The sequence below is a fragment of the Sturnus vulgaris genome, chromosome 3 (assembly GCF_052056855.1).
Source record: "Sturnus vulgaris isolate bStuVul1 chromosome 3, bStuVul1.hap1, whole genome shotgun sequence".
Lineage (NCBI taxonomy): Eukaryota > Metazoa > Chordata > Aves > Passeriformes > Sturnidae > Sturnus > Sturnus vulgaris.
Genome location: NC_142245.1, coordinates 53,500,273 through 53,515,819, shown reverse-complemented (window position 1 = coordinate 53,515,819; position 15,547 = coordinate 53,500,273). Strand labels below are relative to the sequence as shown.

Below are 15,547 nucleotides of genomic sequence, written 5' to 3'. Positions count from 1 at the left end.
AAAGATTTATGCAGCCAAGCATTTTTTCCTAAGATCTTGAGTTCAGCTATTGATTCTATAAATTGCCAGTAATTCAATTTTGTTAAGCTCTAAAAAAATGAATAACTTCAGATACTTTTGTTGAAGGTAATAGCCAAAGGAGTCAGTAAGCACAGGAGTTGTGCAAAATAGAATATTTGTATCACATACATCAACATTGCCAATAAAGACGGAAAAAAATCCACCCAAAACTAAAGACAATTATGCCAGCTATTATTTGCAAGTAACTTCTAAGTTACTAGATTTTGGCCAGAGATTTAGAAATTTTTCATTTGGTATTATCCACATGAAAAATACGTGTATATTTTATTAGTGAGAGGGCGTGTATAGATAGAGAGATGTTTGCCTTTTTAATCCTCAGTAGTATCTTTTGATTGTCATGGGCCACAAGAAGGAGAAATTTATTATTCTACCAATGCTACTTCTGCCTTTTTGAGTTCCACATAGACCTTTCCAGGAATGAAGAGGGGTTAAATACAATTCACTTGTAAAGTAGTGAAATAATCACTTAACAGCAGAACAATTCCTCATATGCAGAGACAGACAGAGGGAAGGCCTGACTGGTGGCATTTCTGATATACAATGCCTTTGCCAGTTCCAATGGCAAGATTTTAGCAGAAGCACAGCCAATCCAAAATAAGATCAAAATACTAGACATCATGGAAATGGTATACTGCCAAAATCTTACTGGTTAAAAAGGAAAAAAAAAATACACTTTATAAACCAGTTACATAATAAGTTAACCAGAGCAGCTAGTGCACATCTGATGTACCAGACTTACCCATGTGAGGGAGAAGGCCCATTTTTGTTATTGTTACACTTCCTTTAAGTACCTTTATCAGTCAAACAATTTTTTTTTAAAACCTCACAACTTGTAACCCGTTGTACAAATTGATTTTCAACACCAGCATTTTGCCCTTTTATTTTTGTGTGTATATTACATACATACATGAAATATAATGGTTCTTTAAACCAAAGTTAAAACCCTAGATGAGTTAACACCATTTGGGTGATTTGTTATTCAAAACATTGGATAGGTGGGCACGTACACCCAGAATGAAATCTCTCAGTTATTTGCGATTTCATTGTAAAAGACATACAATTGTTCCTTTCTGTACTTTTAACAACTCATCAGACAAGTGATTTCAGGATTCTCTGTATGTTTTCAGTTTCTATAAAATGCAGTATAACATGTGGCTATCACACTTTCAATATGGAAGATATTTAGACAGAATCAGAAGAAGAAAAAAACATTCAGAATTTAAACCCCTTTACAGACTTTTCCTATAAATTCAAGAAAATGAGGAAAAAAAAGTTGCCCTCGGATTTAAAAAAAAAGTCACAGAGGACTGGGTCACTTGTACAAATGCCTCTGTGATAACTTCAACCATGAGGTCTTTCTCTCCACCTAAAAAGCAAGTTCTGATTAAAAAATGCCTGGAGTTTCATAGTATGGATTTGTCACTGCACAGCTCCTAATTAAAAGAGCTCTGAGAAGCCAGAGCATGCATCTGAACAAAACAAACTCTGTTCGAGAAAGAGAGTTGCAGCTTTCTGTCTGACACCCGTTAAGAAGCATATTCATGAGTGAAAAAAGCTGGAACTAGAAAAAAATCTGATTGCATTGTATCCTTTCAAAAATTACATTAGCTTTGTGACAATCTTTTCATGGATCTACCCTGTGTCCATGAATCTACCCTGCAAGCTCTTGCAGATATTTAGCTCTGGGGAAAAAACCCAGTTGTTTTACAGTGTATTGGGAGACAGTTGAACTGCTTTGGGCATACTCAGAAGAAAAATGGTTTCAAAAATTGGAACTAACTTTTGGTCACTCTTTGATTAAATTATTTTCCAATACACACTTTTTCAGTCTACAAGAACTTCCCAACATAAATTTCTATGAAAATATGCCATGCTGACACTTCCATACAATATTAACTGTCTTACATCTTAATTAATATAGCAGTAGTTTTAGAGCATTATGCAAGCTACGTTACCACTGTGGTGGCCTCTATTGTCAAATTTTACTATTTGCTACACTGGAATTTGGAGAAACCAGTAAATAACTGAAAAGATGTCCAGAAGTTACTGAAAAGGAAATTCACAGAATAGGAACTGGTAAGCATCTTTGGGAGCTGAAATCTTGAGAACAATTAGCAAAATTGTTTCCAACTAACAAATTGGAAACAGTCAACATACTATTCAAGCAGCTGTGGCTCCAGACAATAGGGGAAAAAATAAACCAAAAAACTCCCCAAAACCTACAACATGAAAGATCATAAAAGAAAAGCTCAAGTTCTTAGTGGTGCCAAAGATACAGGACTGGAGTTGGGTTTAAAGTGGAGAGTGGCTTGATATTTACAGAGACGGCAATTAAAACTGTCTTGTGTGAAAGATATCTGGAAGCCAGACTACATAGGCAGACTTCTAACTCTGAATTATAAACTTAATTTTCCTGTACTGCAGCGAGAGTTAGAGCTTAGTCTGTCATTTACAGGAACTGAGCAGACCAAGAAGCACTGAAACCAGACAAAACAAGAGGGGTTTCTGGAAACGCTCCCTTCCCTTGATATGCATACTTGTATTATCATATCTAGGGCAGGAAATGTAGTTTTGGTTCAATGTACCACAGCAAGGGATGTACTTCTCCGATGTAACTTACCATTATTACTTTAATATTTTTGTTAACTCTGTAGAAAATGTTCACAGTCTATAGCTAAAATACTTTATTTTCCTCCCATAGTACAGCTTTTTCTCTTCCATGAGAGAAAGAAATTCAGAAACAGTTCATGTGAATAATTTAATCAGATGTTTTTCATACACAGTCTTAACAAGGAATGTAACTTTCCAGGTGAGTTTTCTTATATTGCAGTATTTTACTGGATTGTAGTTACAATTCCCTCACTTTTTTTTTTCAGATTCTTGAAGAATAAACCTCATATATGTTTTTCTTCATTTTAGTACTGTATATCTATCTCAGACATCTCTATGTTGTGGTTGTGTGAAAATGCAAATTTTAGCAATTCTTTATCAGAAAGTGAAAACTGAGGCCTTGATCTAGAAAGCATCATCTGTAACACCTTGTGCAAAACGCTTAAGCAATCCCACTAAGTAAACAAATACTATGTCTAGCAGAAATAATCATAGAAATGAAAATAGGCATCTAAAATCTGCAAGATCAGCCCTTCTGATTAATTGAGAAATGCTGACTTTACAGTGGTAATTACTCACTTCTAAAAGGTCCATTGGGATATTAAATCAACCATTTTAATTACTCAATATTGTGTTACATATTGAAATGCACATAGGACAATTGCTAGACTTGTATGTTAGGCATACCTGGAAAGCTTCTATTTCTAGTTAACATCTTCACGGTGCAATGCTTCTCACATTAGTAATCCACAGGAGAAAAAAAGTGGCATTCACAAAGACTTCAGTATTTTAGTAAGACAGAAACACATTTTGTTCTAAAATTTTCATTCACTTTATTGAGAGCAACTGACAAATACCATTAAAAAACCAATTTTTTCACATAATAACCTCTATCAGGGCAGCCTTTTCTAAAGCACAGTCCAGATGGCCACAAGTCATCTTGGGCCTAATTTTCGATATACTGCTAAGGTAGGTACTTTTATTATGTGTTGTGATAAATAGTACTGACAAACATTCAAGATTTTGTTGCCTATGTTTTTTAATTTCTAATAGTGAACAGAGAAAATGAGGCAAAAATTATTTATAAACAGATACTAAAATACTGTAAGTTATAAGGATTGGACCTTCTGTGAGAGGCTGTTCTTCCTTTGAAGGTATATTCTTTATAGAGAGGTATATTACTTAGCCTTTGTTCTAATAAAGGAGTGCAGAGACCCTGTACAATGAGGTCGTAGTCAGCTTAGAAATGCCTGAGCACATTCCATATTGGTTTGGCTGGGGGGACATATCAGAGGAGGGGAAAAAATCACTGTGCTTTTAAGGCAGTATTGTCATGGTTAATGCAATGAGGTTGAAACATTTAAGTGAAAAAGAATTATCAACAACATCAAAAGATTATAGCTAAAAAAAGTAAACAGAGATAATGAAAGGCAGGTTTCTGTGAAATTCATTTCAACAGTAATTTACTTTTATATTAACAAACTGTCAACTAGGGGAAATACAAGAAAGCTGACTAGTAACTTTTTCTCTGCAAGATTTGTATGAACAGAAATTCTAAACACATGCCTCAAGCCAGCAAAAACTTAGATAATAAACAGAACATAAAAGGGATAGTTTATGATATGTTTTGTTTAAGCTAAATTAAAATATAAAAAAGAAAACCAAACCTGAGAGAGAAAGAGGAAAGAATAAAAAAACCTTGGAGCTATTCATTAAATACATAGATTCCTTCTGACTAATCTCTCAATTACTCATGATTTATGTATGCCTCTGTAAGGAAAGAGACTGCCAGACTGAATACTTTTCCAAACTTTTAAAATTTCCTGATTTTTTCCATAACTTTCAGAAATAAGAATTTCCATGCCTGAGTCAGGGACAGAACTATCAGTCACATTTGCCCTGCTCAGCAATAAATGCACACCCCTTCCCACCCCTGGGATGCCATGAGAGGAATTTGACAAAGCACCAGTAACAACTTTATAAAACCTCCCCCCTGCTGTTGTGCTGACTGACTGGGTTAATGCATTGGCACTTGGGCTCTTGCTCTGCACATGGTAAGAAAGAGGAAGATAAGGGAATGTGCTGACAACCACTTCATCATTTGCCTGGTGATAGGATCTTTGGCCCCTGTCTGGAGCAGGCAGCTTGAGATCCGTGGTGAAAAAACCACACTTCCTGACTTGGCTGTGCCAGATAAAGCCCAATCCAGTTGCACTGTGTCATCAACTCTTACTGCTAAAGCTGGTGGCATGAGCACTCCTTCCCACCATACTGACTTCCCATCTCTTATTAGGCTTCTGAACCCACAATGCTCCCTTAAACAAGGGAGGACTTTAACTGCTCCTTTATCTAGACAGACACAATTAAGGAGCATAACAGACAAAGATGATCTTATATTGTGAATCATCATCAGACATGTGCGTGAAGGACCTGCCTTCAGACGTTTTTTAAATTTTTTTTAAATTAATTAAATACAGCATGAATTTTTGCTTTGAGTCACCACTAAAATTAAGAGTCCAGGGGCTGAAAAAGAATTTACACTTTTGTGAGCTCCTGAGAATTGATTAAACTGCTCTGAGGACATGGAAATGTGACTAAAGACATCAGTGCACTTTACTGATGCATGATCAAAAGGACAAATGTTCATTCTGGCATTAGCTATGGTCACAGTAATTTTGTGATAACATCAGCATGGGGCATAATGCAGAAATAGTGTAGTAGGAATTATAGATGTCCTCATGGCTTTATTAAAATAAATATTTTCCACATTCTGAATAAAACTAAATATGATTGCACAGCAGTCAAAACTTTAAATATTTATTGACTCTTATGTAATCATAAGTCTATTAATGATATAAGAAGGTGAAAACTCTTATGAGGATGTTGTCATCTCCTCAAATGTTCAAATGTTCAAAACTCTGAAAGTCCAGTGCTGACAAGACACCTGAAAATTAGATTGGAAAATATTTATGCAAACTGCAATCTGCATTTAAGGTCACTGAGAAAACTCCAGTTCTGCTCCTGAGTTACCTTAGACAGTACAGACAACTCCAAGAGACAGCACAATATTGAAACAATAGACATTTTATTATGACAACAGAAAGGCAAAAAAGCAAGGTGGGGATTAAACTGAACATTTTTGTGATGTTACACACACCTGAAGAAACTGATTTTTCCTTTCCATACTGAACTGCTGCTTCTTTATGTCAGAAAAATTGAGACCATTGTGACAGGACAAACATCAAGACAGTTTTTTAGGCACAGCAAAAGCACTGTCATATTCCAAGAAGTGCAGTTTTCAAAGGGTCTCCTCATTTCCCAGATTTTTAACCAAAAGAGAATCTACAGGACAATGATTAGAAAAGAATTACAGATATTAGGGAAGTTTGGAAATTATGCAATGTATTTCTCAGCCCCAGGGAAAGTGGACTGTAGATGTAAACCATTTCTGGTAGATATTACTATACATTCCCAGGGACTGGGATTTCCCAGTCTTTCTTGACATCTATTTCACTGCTATCTAAACCTGTTGATGAGATGTCCTCCCCTCATTTATCCTGCTGTAAATTAAGCCCATTTTTTTGCCCTTTCAACTGGCTGATTAGTCTACCCCTTCTCACGGCACCTACCTCCTTAAATATTCTCAGTTCTTATGCATTCCCTCTTCTGCCTATTATAGACAAAAAAAATCTTAGTTCTTTCTCTCTGCCTTCATTAGTTATGTTTTCTAGAGCTCTGTTCATTCCATTTGTTCTCTTCCGGGTTCTCTGAAACCAATTAAATGTACATACAAACAAAAAGTTAGAAATATCTGAGTCTCCTATAAAAGCAGATTTAACTAATTCTGTTTAAAATACCTCCATTCCATACTCCCAGCTCCTATGCAGCCCTTTCACTGGAAGATAGGCAAGCTGTTTACAAGAGAGGCGAGACACAGGGAAACTGAGGCACAGCTAAATGACCCACATAAAACCATCAGAGACATCTATCCCAGACAGGAATGGAACCCTGACAAGTTACTAACTGAGCTGTGCAGTAACTTCACCCTGACCCACAACACATGACCTGAAGCCAGTGTGCCCAAACCCTCACAGCTGCTGAGATTTTAATTAAAGTACGCTGTATTTTGTCAGTGTATTTATATTAGATTTATAATATATATAACATATTTATAATATAATTTAATATTTTTTATGTTTTATTTTTCCAGTTAATAATTTCTTTCTGTTTCAAGTGTCACAATCCATCCATTGATTCCTTTGAGGTATCAGACCTATACTTTTGAATTGCACTCCAGTTGTGCACCTGCTTGTCAGCACCTTACCAATTTGTGGCTGAATTCTTTTCACAGACCATCCTACTCCTGTTGTTTACTGCTGTGTAATCCATCTCCCAAGCTCTGTTCCTGAAAGCAGGCCCAGTACTGTAGTTTTCCTCAAACAAAACTATAAAATTACTACTTTTGCATTTTTCCATGTCACAGTGTGACTGATATCTTTATCCTTATGAATAGCCCCTTAAATAATCCATAAAACCTGGACCTGATGATCTTAATCCCTTGCTTGTACATAACCTCCTCTGGGCAAAGCTTAATAAGCACCAATAGCTTTCTAAGCATACAGCTCACTAGAGAATCTGGATGAATGTCAGGCTTTTATGAGATTTCTGCTGTAAATTCAGTCAAGCTTAAGCTGCCAGAGAGATTATGAATACCATATGAATCCACAGCCAAAGTGACCAATACCTTTTAAGAACATGAAATAAAAAATGCAGGAGCAGTGGTGTTTCTTGCTTTGTCTGCCTTGCTCTATTAGAAAAGGCAGATGAAAAGACTCCATTTTGCAGCATAACCTATGCTTTTACATCAGCATAAAAATAAATATGAATCCTGAGGGTCTACAGGCAAGTACTGCCAAATGACAGGTTCTTCTAAAGGTAAATGTCTCATTTTCATTTCAGTCAAGCATTAACAGCATACTACCTATCATCTCTTCCACTGCTGAACAGCAAACATCTGTCTACAGAACCTGGGCATTTCCAGTGTACCTTATTTATCTACTAATCATTCAGGCAGAGAGGGAAATATCATTTCCATTTATTGACAGTTTTGAAGATTTCGAATCTATTCCTGCAGAAGCAAGAAAGGAAAAACCCCCATAGGGATGCACTTGAGACTGGAACACTGTCTGCTTTTATGAATCCAATGGCACCAATCATTTTATGGCTGAGGGGTTAGCCAGGGGCATATATGATTTTATAGAAGTGTATCTTGGAGTTTGGCACAGGGATTTTGACCTTACTCTTCCAGCACCAGCACAGCTAGCCATGGTGTGCTGCAATTAGCTGAAGGCAGAGGTGAGTTTGTGGTTGGCTTTCTCTGTCCTCACAGCACACTGGAACTTTCTGGGTCATGGGGCTTAGGCTGCTGTGTCACCTGCACAGTTATCAATTATCTGTTATGAAGAAGATGCAGCAAAGGATAATAATTTTGGCATCCTAATGTTATAGTCACCAGGTAACAGCACAGAGCAGATATAAATTACAGGAGGTTTTGCTGATTTACTTTGTGCTAAGAATGGCAGCTGCATGGCCCAAGATCAAGCATGGACCAGGAACTCAGGGACACAGAATCCATCAGCCAATGGAGCCAAAGGTGAAAGCAGATCCTAAATGTGTTTCTAGCTAGAGTTTAATGAAAATGGAAAACATTTATTAAAGTGACGTGAATATAGAAAGTGCTACTGCACAGCAACAACATTGCTTTTTCTCTTAAAAAAAAAGTGTAGGTTTTAAAAATTAAAAAACCCACTTTTTTAGAACAGAAAAACATTACCAAAGAAGTTAGAAGCCATTTCTATATATAAACAATCATTTTTCCAATGGCAAGCCTGTCAAAGCAAAACTACCCATCTGATACAGAGTTAGCTGGGCACCACAAGCTGCTCCAAAATTTTCATATGCTCCAGAATAAACTCCAGACATCTTTTTTCCAGAAAAGCAGCTGGATCTCCTAAAATACTTTGCACTCTAGTCATCAGGACAAGAAATTTACTAAATGAAATCTCTCATTCATATGTTTAGAGAAAACAGTCAGAATGGTGCATTACGCTGTGCTGAAGTGTCACCACATCAAGACGATGTCAAGTTTAAACTGATGATTCTTTACAGTGTACAGTTTTCTTACATATAACTTGCATATACTTTGCTGAGGAATGTTTCTATTATTTGAGTCATAAAAGCTTTTAAAAATAATAAGCACACTCTGGGTATTTTACAACTTTGAACTATAGTGAAGGACTATTAAATACACAATCTGCAGGCACAAACAGTACTATGGAAAATGGAAGAACAGCATGATTACCCACAGAACTTCACTGAATTTCAACAAGAAGAAATTCAAAAGAGGCAGGCACTAACAAGATAAACGCAAAGAAAGAACAGAATGAAAGAATTCAAAGAAGAAATTAAAAAGAAAAAAAATAGTAACAATTAATAACAGCAAAACTGTAAAAAATGGCAAAAAGAAAATTCAGCAGTAGCAGAACACAGGACCCAAGCTATAAAATCACAAATAGTGATCATAATGCATCACTTTCATGAAAGTGTTATATTGAACTTCATACATATAGAATTTAGAATTCAGCCATACATAAGTATAATCCTCGGTCATTAAAACTTGGGCTCCTAGATAATTTATTTATACAAGATAAATTGCTGACTTACCTGCTTGCTGCATGCATATAATATATGTGGTAAACAAGCAGAGACAGTGCTGCAGCTTCCATTTCCAGTGATAGCACCACATTTCACTTACAAGAGACATCCTGTGAGAGAAAAAGAAAAGCAACCAAGATTTCAGGGACTTTTACAAGGGGAGATGAGAAAATGAGGAAGACTGTTCTTAGTCAAACTAGTAACGTGCAGTAAATAAAATAGTGACAATTATGGATGGCCCTAGTATTGCTTAAATGGAGACAAAAGTCTGCTAAAAAGGGTCAGAAATTATATTGTCTGGTTCTTAGAAGGCAGCAAAATGGAAGACCAGTCAGCATTGGGCTTCTAAGCAGATAGATGTTGGTGATATTTTAGTAAAAGAAACAAGAAGCACAGTCTGAAAGAGTTAAGCTGTAGGTTTGTTTTTTTTTAATATGGAATTTTACACATATAAACTCATTTATTCAATTTAATTATACGTAATATATTAACTAAATATTAACTGTTATTAACTAAATAAAGATGGTAGATGATAATTTGCCTCTGCCTTTAACAAGGCTTTCCATGTTTCAGTTCTAATGTTTTGACAGCCATGATATTTTCTGCTGACAGCTTTTATGAAAATCCTGAAACTTTCCTTGCCAAAATCTAGGAGCTTATCTGTGCTGCCAGAGAAGTCAGGGACATCCTGATTATTTAATAAAATAAATGCAGTTATAGAAAAGTCTCTATCGGTTATAGCTGGAAGTTAAAGTTTCCTTTCCCTTAAAGCCTAGAGGATATTTAATGGCTAAACCAAAATGTTTCCTCCACTGTGGGCAGAACAGAAAGCAAAACTCTTAAAAAATTTATTCAGACCTTTAACCATGCATCCAAAATGAACGGTGTTCTGCTACATTCACATCTCATTTTATTCAACAATTCTTAGCAGCAAGCAAAAGGAAGCAACAAGTAACAAAATACAACATGCATCGTTTTGACTGACTCCTTCCTCTCCTATTTGGTGATGATAACTGGCTTTAATTCAGTAAGATATTATCTACCTAAACTGAGGTAGATAAGGACAAAACTCTTCCTTCTGCTCCATAAATATTGTTGCAAACCCCACAGCAAAAGCTGGGGGCAAATATGAAACCTTTTCCAGTGTAAGCTTCTGTTTATTCTCAAAGTGGCAACCAATGCAGGAAGATAAACCACTGTAAAGGAACAAGTAATATTTCAGCTTTAAAAATAGTAATTCATCAAAGCACTCCTGTGGGCTAGATGCCAATGGGCCCAGGTAAATGGCACTTCAGCAGACTGCTGTGATCAGTTAGGCTTCCCTTGAGTGCAGTGTTACACAGCACAGGTATCTGATTACAAAAGAAGTTCAGTTCTTTGTGGGTAGTTGTATCAAATTAGGAATCTGAAGCAGATTTATTTTTTCTGAGATATTGTAAAGTCAAACTTAACAAGTGTTGAGGACAAGCTCAGAAAACACAGGGCTCCGAAATACAAGAATCTCTTTGATGAAGCCAGACATACAAAATGACTGGATTATCAAACAATAGAATTATTGTCCTTCAACTTAGTGATCCAAAAATCCCTACTAAAATCTCAGACAACAGAAAGCTGAGGTTTTGGAACTGTTACTTTCCAATGTATATAATTCATAAATCCACAATACCTTTAATATTAATTTAGAAAACTGAGTATGAACAGAAGTCCTTTGAAGACATGAAAACAGTTACACACACATGAAAGCACATACGGCATGCATATATACTCACAGAGTGGGGAAATGGAAAGGTTGGGGCTAACAGCATGACATACCAGAGATATAAAAGAATTTTCCTGTTCCTACAGAAGAATTTGCAGGTACGAATGACATACGTGGCATCCTGCTGCTTAATTTACCCGTACAAACCTGTAGAAGCAGTTGCGTTACTGGTTTTTGTTGCTGGTTTGTTTTGAGCAAGCACAAGTTAACAGTTATCGGATTAGGAAACAAACAATTATTTATTAATTCAGAATAAATCTATGTTGATTTTCATCAAACTGATAAAATCGTCTGTATTGTCACTTTTGATATCTCTACGAGCTCAGACAAACTTTTTGCTTATTTAATAACTGGAGAATCAAAGACACCCCATTGGTGATACTCAAGGAAAAATAACATGACAAGCTTCTGCTGGTTAGGTCTGCTGTGAATGTATCCAGTCACATTTCCCCTAGTGCCTTTTTGAAAGAACATGAAATTCTATGTTAGTCTGAAAGAGGTATTTAATTTGGCCAATTTCTATTTGTTTCTGTTTACTTGCATTGCGGTAATGCTTACAAGCCAGTACTCCATGGTACTCCAGGTGATAGTTTGTCTGTTTCCTCATTCTCACCCATGTAAAAAGTGCTAGTCAAGAAAGATTTCAAGGACGTGGATAAGCAACAACAGAGCAGAGCATAAATTAGTGCAAACAATAAGGCAGAAAGGAGTAGCTATAGACTTCTCCCTAGAGTAAAAAGCTAGATAATTACATAATTGCTATTACAAAATACACACATTTCCACCAAAATAAATAAGCAAATATATAAAAAATAGCAAACTGTCTTCTCTACTTACATTCTCCACCGCTGAAGGACAAAACAATTCTCTTTATACCACATTGTCTCAGTTGACAAGAAAAAAGTTTATCAAACTCTGACAAGAATGAACACAGAAGTTCATGCTACCAAAACACTCCACTAATGTGGGCACCATGAGTCAGATCTGTTTCTTTTGGAGAGGATTGTTGAAGAACTGTTTTACAAAGCATAACCACTAGTTGAGTGCTATAAATTAGTGAGGAAATCAGTTATATGTTATATGTTCCTATGATCTTCCATAGACAGAAAGTCAAAATTCAGAAAGCTGACTTCTCACGGCCTTACACTGTGATGTTTAACACTCCTGTCCACACAAGAAGTTGTCAGGGATGGGAGTCAGATAACATATTGCCAACAAAAAGGCTTCTTCCACAACAAAATCCACCCCTGTTATTTGTATAATTTGGCATTTCAGGCAATCACAATAAGGTGTTTTAATAACTGATAAATACTTCCCAGGCTTTAAATAAACACAACTTAGTTGTAGATAGTATTCACCTCTTAGTAGCCATCATATTTATTTTAAGATTCTTTTTCTTGGTTACTAGTGTTAATCAACATGTAGAAGTGAATACAGACAGCGTACAAATAATTCCATTTTAAAAAATCAGCAAATAGTTCTGGGCTTGTTTATAGCTTATCAAGGAATGATATGGTCCCCCGACAGCACTGATTTGATGGCCTAAGAGACCTCTTTGATCTTGTGTCCTTACTTTAAATAGTATTAAAAAGATGCGTTCTTTCATTTAATATTCATTAACAGCAGAGGGAATGGCTATCAGAACAGCAGTGTAGTAAAACACACCAGGAGTTTAGGTAAGCAAAGGGATGGACCTTTTAACGAAGGAATGGATATGTAATAAAGATCTCAGAAGAGATATGGATTGTTTCAGTCTTTGCCTTTGGTTACATAAAAATTTGCTGAACACTGTTCATAGTGAGTTTTCTTCTCTATTTTGTATCAGTTTAAGTGAAAAAGCCCTGTTCTGTCCCCAGCTGGTAACATACTAGCAGCTCTGAAGAAATCACTCTTGATTGTCACAGAACCAAAACATTTTACCCAACATATTTGGGAATTATTAGGACACCTATGGTAGGAGTACATCTACTACAGATGGATGTAGTCTAAAAACAGCAATCCCTCTTAACTTTTTGGGGCTTTTTGAGGGTTCTTTTGTGCAGTTGGATTTTTCTGAAGTCTCAAGCACTAATTATTCTATGGACTAGCATTTCCCAGTGTAGACAGTGTGATATGACCAGCTACACACTCTAGCTACCAATTCAGTCCAGTCTAGTCCACAGCTACTTTCATTTCCTATAACATAGGGAGACAATGAGCTTATTCACAATTCATTCCAGAAGAGCAAAATAGACATGTAAATTATCTAAACCATAAATGGATAGTAACTTGACACAGTTCAAGATGGAATTACTGGCAGTTTTATACATCCAACTACTAAATCTTTTACCCTATAAGCCAGCAGCCAGCTAGCATCGCCTTTTAGGGAATATACTGCTTTGCAGGACAATATACACAAAATGTGAATAATGCTGGAGCATTTCATCTGTAGACTGTACCATCCCAAAACATGCAATACAAATTCGAATACACCATCTTCTGAGTTCAAAACTTTGTCAAAAGTTCCCTGGAATAGGATGTGAATTCTGCCTCAGGCACGCTGACTTGACTTCGGTCTTTGACTTGTCTAAAGCTATTAAGGAAAAATGTTGCTGACATTTTAAAATTAAAAGAAAGATAACATCAATTTCACAATTTTTTTCTCACATAGATTGCAAACAAAAATTTTTAAGCTTAATCACTCCCAAGTGGAACTGCAAGTGAAAGATGATTGCAACTCACAGTTTTGTTCCCTAATAGAGAAGTTGATTTTAGCTTTGAAATCATTGCTTTAAACTGTAGTACATTAATGTCTTGAAAGATTAATTACACAATACCCCTTAAAACTTTCATTTTGTTAAGCACTACTTGTTCCTAATTATTCTCACAGCCAGCTTTGAAAACGCCCTCCTGCTCATCAAAAGAGATGAAAAAAAAAAAAGACACTGCCTTTTAATTTAAACAGTATCAGCCCTATCAGATCCATCTAAGTCCCTTGGCTTTCCTTTCAAAGAGAACTTTTTCCAGTTGCAGGCAACAAATCTGCTGGCTGTTTCCAACCCGGTAGCACCGCAACACTAAATCTTTTAGGAGCTCCTGATTTCTGCCTTAACTTGAGAACCCTCTGCTCTTTTCTGTAATTGTACTGATCCCCTCGGGTGCATCCCCACGTTCTCGCTCCTGGCTGCGAACGCACCGGCGGAACGCCTAACCCCAAACCTCAGTAGCTCGCCTTACCTTCGGCGAGGGACGGTCAGTAAAGGAGAAATATCCCGGGGAAGGGCACTGTCCGGCCCGGGGCTGGTGCAGTCGGGCAGGAGGGGGAGCCCCCGCCCGCCCCGAGCCCCCGAGGGTGGCGGAGCCCCCGCTCCGTGCGCTGCCCAGAGCCGCGGCGGGGCTGCCGATGCTTTGTGAAGCTGGCCCTGCCCTCCCTCTCCCTTCCACTACTTTTCCCTACTGGTGCTGGCACCTCACCTGAAGGCTGCCTGTGGTGCCAGGGCTCCTCGACGTGAGCGGCCACGGCCCCGAGCCGAGAGACCGGGGCCGAGCGGATGCGGGGGCACCGCCGCCCAGGGCAGGCGGCCAGCGGGGCCAAGTGTTTCGCTACTTATCTGCAAGCACGGGGAAATCCACCAGAGCGGTCCTAAGGACGGGGTTAGGGTGCTCTGGAAAGGCAGCGGCCGCCCGGGAGCCGGCAGGGCAGCCGCCGACGGACACGGAACCCGTGCGGGGCAGAGCCCTGCCAGCCCTGCCCTGCTCCGAGCTCCCGGCCTGAAACTTCCCGGTTTCCCCATTCCTTCAGCCTTACCTACCTGCACGGCTCAGCCCTGACATTACTCACCACCTGGTGTGGGTGGTGGGGAAGCCCTGCCGGTCCGCCCGGGGTTCCTCTCGGGGCTCTCGGCGCTCCCCCGGCGCCCCGGGCGGCAGCCGCAGCCCTGGCCCCAGAGCCCGGAGAAGAGACTTACATGGTGACATTACGGGGCGGCTCTCCTCCGGCTCTCAGCAACCATCCTCCCGCGGTGCCGCTCGCTCTGCCTCTGACCCGCTCCCTCGCCGGCTCCTCGCAAAGGTCATCGCTCCTTGCCCACCTCTCTTCCACGCCCGCGCCGATCCGCTCCTCCTCCACCGCGATGCTTCTCCCACCCCGCGCCGCGGCGGGACCTGCCTCTCTCTTTGCACAAGTCGGGGAAACTTCGCTGTGGAGGGAAGCCGCCCCCGCGGAGGGCAGGGGCCGCCCCGCCCGCTCCCCGCTGCCCGCTCCCCGCAGTCAGGTGGCGGCCCCGGCGCGGCCCCGCGGGCTGGCCCGGCCCGGCCCGGCCCGGCCCGGCCCACCGCGCTCCCCGGACAGGACGGGGCCCCGCCGGCCGCCGCCACCGGGGGCCCCAAGCACCGCTCCGCGGG

General features: G+C 39.1%; 1 protein-coding gene across 4 annotated transcripts in view; it reads right to left on the bottom strand.

Moving 5' to 3' along the window:
* Positions 1-15,237, bottom strand: part of ADGRG6 (adhesion G protein-coupled receptor G6) — a 110,743-nt gene extending 95,506 nt beyond the window's left edge. For 3 of the 4 annotated variants that reach the window (XM_014888617.2, XM_014888623.2, XM_014888624.2), the window contains exons 1-2: positions 15,112-15,237; positions 9,415-9,515 (exon numbers count right to left, since the gene is read on the bottom strand). In XM_014888617.2, coding sequence (XP_014744103.2) covers positions 9,415-9,515; positions 15,112-15,113 — 103 coding nt within the window. In that variant the 5' untranslated portion in view covers positions 15,114-15,237. Of the gene's footprint in view, positions 1-9,414; positions 9,516-11,217; positions 11,312-15,111 lie in introns of all 4 variants that reach the window. The other variant, XM_088161659.1, reaches the window with a different exon arrangement.
* Positions 15,238-15,547: the final 310 nt, after the last annotated feature.